The sequence below is a fragment of the Arachis ipaensis genome, chromosome B10, assembly GCF_059453495.1.
Source record: "Arachis ipaensis isolate K30076 ecotype BB chromosome B10, ASM5945349v1, whole genome shotgun sequence".
NCBI classification, from domain to species: domain Eukaryota; kingdom Viridiplantae; phylum Streptophyta; class Magnoliopsida; order Fabales; family Fabaceae; genus Arachis; species Arachis ipaensis.
Genome location: NC_142435.1, coordinates 3,275,924 through 3,281,615, shown reverse-complemented (window position 1 = coordinate 3,281,615; position 5,692 = coordinate 3,275,924). Strand labels below are relative to the sequence as shown.

At 34.1% G+C, this 5,692-nt stretch overlaps 1 protein-coding gene across 1 annotated transcript; it reads right to left on the bottom strand.

Moving 5' to 3' along the window:
* Window positions 1-4,633: 4,633 nt before the first annotated feature.
* LOC148578966 (uncharacterized) lies at window positions 4,634-5,460 on the bottom strand. The gene has a single exon (XM_088494645.1). It carries the CDS (start codon window positions 5,283-5,285, stop codon window positions 5,121-5,123), a length of 165 nt encoding a protein of 54 aa, XP_088350771.1. The 5' UTR covers window positions 5,286-5,460; the 3' UTR covers window positions 4,634-5,120.
* Between the last annotated feature and the right edge of the window lie 232 nt (window positions 5,461-5,692).

The window sequence follows — 5,692 nt, the reverse complement described above, 5'->3', positions numbered from 1 at the left end:
CTCTCTCTCTCTCTCTCTCTCGGACTAATTTTCAGTTCAGCCATTTTGGTTTCTTTATTTGTGGATCAACAATTTTTTCACAACCTTTATTTCTTTGTTCTAATTTGTTGGGCTGCTGCATTTGGGCCTGCATCACTAACTTAATTAATCAAAATCAATTGAATATTTAACCCAATAAAATAATATTTGTCATCATTATTTAATTTATTTATATTCTTGACTCAACAAAAATATTTTAAAAATTAATTTATATTTTATATGTATGCATGTCCCTGTGTTTTATAATATTTTAAAATTTGTATTGGCATGTCTCGTGGTGTGTCATATCCCGTATCCGTGTCAGTATCTATGCATCATAACTTATAACATTATTTCACACTTTTCTTTTTATTGTCAATGAAATCATTGGAACACCCATTTCATTGATCATTACAGAAGCAAATAGACTCAATTGGGACATAGACAAATAGTAAAATGTTTCTGTTTGTCATCATTATTTAATTTATTTATATTCTTGACTCAACAAAAATATTTAAAAAATTAATTTATATTTTATATGTATACGTGTCCCTGTATTTTATAACATTTTAAAATCTGTGTTGGCATGTCCCGTGGTGTGTCGTATCCCGTGTCCGTGTCAGTATCCATGCATCATAACCTATAACATTATTTCACACTTTTCTTTTTCTTGTCAATGAAATCATTGGAACACCCATTTCATTGATCATTACAGAAGCAAATAGACTCAATTGGGACATAGACAAATAGTAAAATGTTTCTGTTGATAACTTGAGTGACGCTAACTTAAGGTAATTAGGATGAGAGCTAGCTTAGAGTAAATACCCATAGTTATCCCTGAGATTCACGTAAATACCCATAGTAATCCCTAAGATCCCAATTTTTTCATTGTAGTCCTCCAGATAGAGCTCCGAGCACTCAAACTGGTCCCTGGGTATATTTCTGGTGATGACTCATCACCGGAACGCTGACGTGGACTCGATTTGCCACGCTGGAGGGGTCCCAACGACTAGCTGAGCTGGCTAATTTTTAAATTGTACCCAGATTGGTCCCTCCTATTATGTGTAACCCTAAATTCCCAAATTTTCAGACACTTCATCTCTTCGTCTTGTTCATCTCTTCTCCTTCTTCTTTCATACACTTCTTCCTGTTCATTTTTTCGCGATGAGGAATTGGTGGCGAACCATCTGCATTGTTTGGAAAGAAGATGTCCCACACACCAAATTCATTCAATTTGGATATATTAACCGAAGATGATTACGTGCTCCAACTAGCACAATCATTTGCATACATTAACCGAAACATACTGGAGTCATTACAGCGGCATTTGGATTCCAATTGTTGAAGTCTCCAATTAATGCTGCTGACTGAGAAAATATCCAATCATTTTTAAGACACATGTCAAGCTATATTTCTACATCGAAAACAAGATTTTTGTTGAACTTTAGATGAACATCTAAAACAGATTTTTTAATAATACAACCCCTTAAATTGAATTTGAGCATAAGAAAAGAAACCAATTTTAATAATAAGAGTTAAGAATATAATATGAAAGCATATATACCTTAGCTTCTGGTGCCCATTCTCTATAAGTAATTCCTGTGACACTGCAAAAAAATAGCAGTAATATTGATAAATAAGTTGGTATTAATAAACTGTAGATAAGTTCATAACAGCTTTCTGAGCAAGAAGTTAGATACCTTTACCTAAAGCCAAATTTTCATGGCCGCGAGAAAATGGATCTAGGCCACCTTCATGCTTGTCGATATCCTCTCGCAATCTCAAGTATCGTCCGAAACTGTAATTTAAAAAATTTACATGATCTAACAACTCGGATAGTTGTTCCACAAATACTTTAAGGAAATGAAGCTTAAAAGTGAGGTTACCGGAAATCAAGATGGTCGCAGTGAGTGAGAAAAAGTGGATCAATTTCATAGATTTTCTTCCCACAGCCAGGTGGAGGGATGATCTTAATTTTAACTACTTCATCTCTTTCCATTTTCAGTTTCTTGTTTTTGGATACCAATATCTTCTCAGCATGAGTTCTAGCATTATATTCTACAAGAGATGCCGAAAAACAGAACCTTTCTCATCTTTAATCTCTCTAAAATTTCTAAGCTACTTTCTTGATTAAATCACCAACACTATGAAAAATTGAAGACCCTAAATTATGAATTCAGCAAAACAACATTTGAAGAAATATGTGATTAGCAATCTTATCTAAGCTAACTATGATTTCTAATTTTCTATTCACAAAAGTGACACAAAAATATAATACATTCTTGATTCTTCATATGCACATGACATTGAAATCCCCAATCACAAAAGCACATTTTTTTTTATTAAATTAGGAATTTCAAGTTCTTCTATTAAGGAAGAAGCATATTCTTAATCTCCAGGAATAACTACAGAGAGGGTTAATTTTACAAAATAAAGCACAAATAACTGAAAGAAAAAAAAAAGAAACGTGCTATAATTGGAACAATATTCCCAAAATCGGTTTATGAAGTAGAACACTTGTGATTATGAAACCCAATAAAAGATAAGATTCAGATTTGGTGGACACATAACAGAACCTCAACTACACTAACAACTTGCATATCATCAATCAACACTGTATTCAAAATGCAAAGTAAAAAAAAGGGGAAGGTTACCTTGAGTCCGATCACAAAGTCAGAACCTCATTCTTCTCGTGAAGGAGGGGAAGAACGATAACAACTTCTGGTCGAATTACTTCTTCTCTCAAATTTTTCTTGCCAGCGAATACAACCCTATGGCTACGCCATTGATGGGGAGATAAAGAAGAAGTCAGAGGGTGGAAGAAGAACAGACGAGTGAAGTGAAACGTTTGTGTTGGGAGAAAAAACTGTTTTAGCAACATCTAAACGGCGTCGTTTTTGGCTATGAAGGACGCCAAACCAAAACGACGACGTTTTGGACCCCTCTCACGTGGCAATCCGAGGCCACGTTAGCTCCGGTGATGACTCATCACTTGAAATATGGCCAGAGACCAGTTTGAGTGCTCGGAGCTCTATCTGGAAGACTACAATGGAAAAATCGGAATCTTAGGAATTACTATGGGTATTTGCGTGAATCTCAGGGACAACTATGAGTATTTACTCACTAGGTTGATTTAGGATGCTTTTTAAATTTGATAGAATATCTTTTTCCCCAATTGTATTGGCCCATCAAGAGCATGGTTTCTTAAACAAAACAAAAAAACAAAATTATCAAGCACCACAGGGCAACTCGTCAACAAAATTATAACCAAAATTCAAGAACAGCATACTAGAATTGAATGCAAAGCAGGCTTTTGATTACCACTACTTGAACTGACTTTGCTGGTTCATTTGAAAATCCAATAATACGATATTTTCGGTCATGAGAGCATAAATAGAACAACAAACATAAGAATGTAGCAGTAAGTCAAAACATCTCTCTCAGATATGAAAAATCAAATGTTTTTTCACTATATAGTGTAGAGAAATACTAATTTACCACTTTATAGACACAAACACACTCAGAAACGTAGCTTATCTTTAAGCAGTCTAAAATACAAAAAAACGAATAAATTGCTTGTCTTTTAAGCACCAAGTTTCTTGTCTTTCTAAGTACTAAAAATTCTAATATGCCGTATTTACAAAGGCATGGGAGAAACCTTCGTTACTTTGTTCAACCCCACAAAATTGATGGTTATTCTTTGCGAATTTAAATCCTTTAAATTTTGAATTTCACTTTAAAAAATAAAATGTGATCTCTCATTATTTATTTGATAGGTGGAACTAAAAAAAATAAGAAAACAATTATTCAAATATAAAATATTACACGTTATCCTCTAAAGTGAAAATTTAAAATTTAGAGAATTCAAATTCATTCTTTACATACAAGTCAAATATGAGTGATTTTGAATTTTTTTATTATGGAGGCGACAGCACAACTAGTGAGTTGCTTTTTAAATTGTTGAACCTTTTATTTTAATAAATACATAATAAATAATTTAAAAACTAAAATTATATATTTTTTATAAAAAAAAATTCAATGAATAACTTTAACATGTGCTCTTTGTTGGCTAAAGATAAGATCAAAATTCTCCAAAATAAAAAAATTAATAAAATAATAAATTAATAAATTAATTATTCTTAAATTAAGATCATAACACATACATTTCACGAAAGTTTATACTTTACCACACTAACTTTCTCTCTTTCAACCATCTAAATTCCAATGTGGAACACCAAACACCTAAATAAATAACCAAGTATCCAAATCGTGCATATGGAAAGCTTCCGGAGAACTACTCAATACTTTATTTGCAAAGCTCTGAAATAAACTTGTATAACTAATTGCTAATGTATTTTCTCTGTTTACTACATTACATTAATTTAGCAGAAATATGATAAGTTAAGATTAAATTAAAGTAGAATGTTGAAGCAAGTTTTCTGCTCTTGATAGCACGACTGGGAAGGTTGACAGCTACAGAATACAATAGTAATGCAAATAGTTTCAAGGAGTAACCCACGGAATCTACTTCAGCAAGTATTAAATTACTAAAGACAAACCAAGGTGTTAAGGTTATCTAAACATAATTAATAAATAATATCATATCATAACAAGATTTATGTACAAAAATAAAAAAAGATTATCATTTATCATAATCAATTGATAGAGAAACAAAAGAGAAGTTTCTACACACTCCGCCGCGCCTACTCACTACTACTGAGTCCAAACACCACTCCCCTTACATTGTCCGAGTCACGACTCACTCACCGTGAACCAAAAACTTGAAACTCGCCACTCGATTCAAACAACTGTAGAATCAAAATCTGCATATATCATTTAACGCTAATCTAAAACTAATTTTGAATTAACAACACTCGTCCTTCGTTGCTAAAGTAATCTCGAATTCAAAAAAGAGCTAAAACATAAAATCTGAGAGAAATCAGTAGAAGCAGAGTATACATAAAAGAATTTACAGAAGCTTGGCAATGAAAGTACACATGTATCGAGAATCTCCATCACTCAAAAAAAAATTAACCTAAAAACAGAATAAAGAGAGAAAAGAGAAAAACGGAAGAAGCAGAGGCAGGGAAGAGGGAACTGAATCAGTGAACCGTCCTCGGATGAGAAGAAGTGAATGGAAGACTATGGAGGATGAGAAAGCGAACCCGCCGGGGAACAGGCGCTGAACGGAACACCTGCTCCACCACGCGAGCCAGCAACGCCGTATACTCCTCCAGCACCTCCGCGACGATCGCCACCAGTATCATCTCTCTAAATTCGGGTCGGGTCGATTTCGAATCCGGAATATTCAAAGATATTAAAATCACGCTCGCGTCTCGTCTCTTGTGTCACGATTTGATATGAACGATATCTCTCTGGATTTTAATATATAGCTGCTGGACCGGTTGACCGGTGTAGCCGGTATGGGCCAGTGGCACAATAACAGCGGCGCCAAACTTTTCTCTCTGTGTGTCTCTTATCCGGAAAAACAAAAACAAAAAGCGTAAGAAGGTAATGGTAGCCGGTTTCCAGTTTGAGGTAGATTCAGTGTGCTTGTGTTGTATTGTCTCTATTATGGTCTTTTCTCTTTTTTCCCGCAAATCTTATCCTCTCGCCTCCAATCATATTTATTTTCCCTCCCCATGTCTTTATTAATTGCTTTCTATGTGTTCAT

Coding starts and splice junctions, on each gene's coding strand:
- LOC148578966 (XM_088494645.1), bottom strand. CDS start 5,285: ATGATACTGGTGGCGATCGTCGCGGAGGTGCTGGAGGAGTATACGGCG.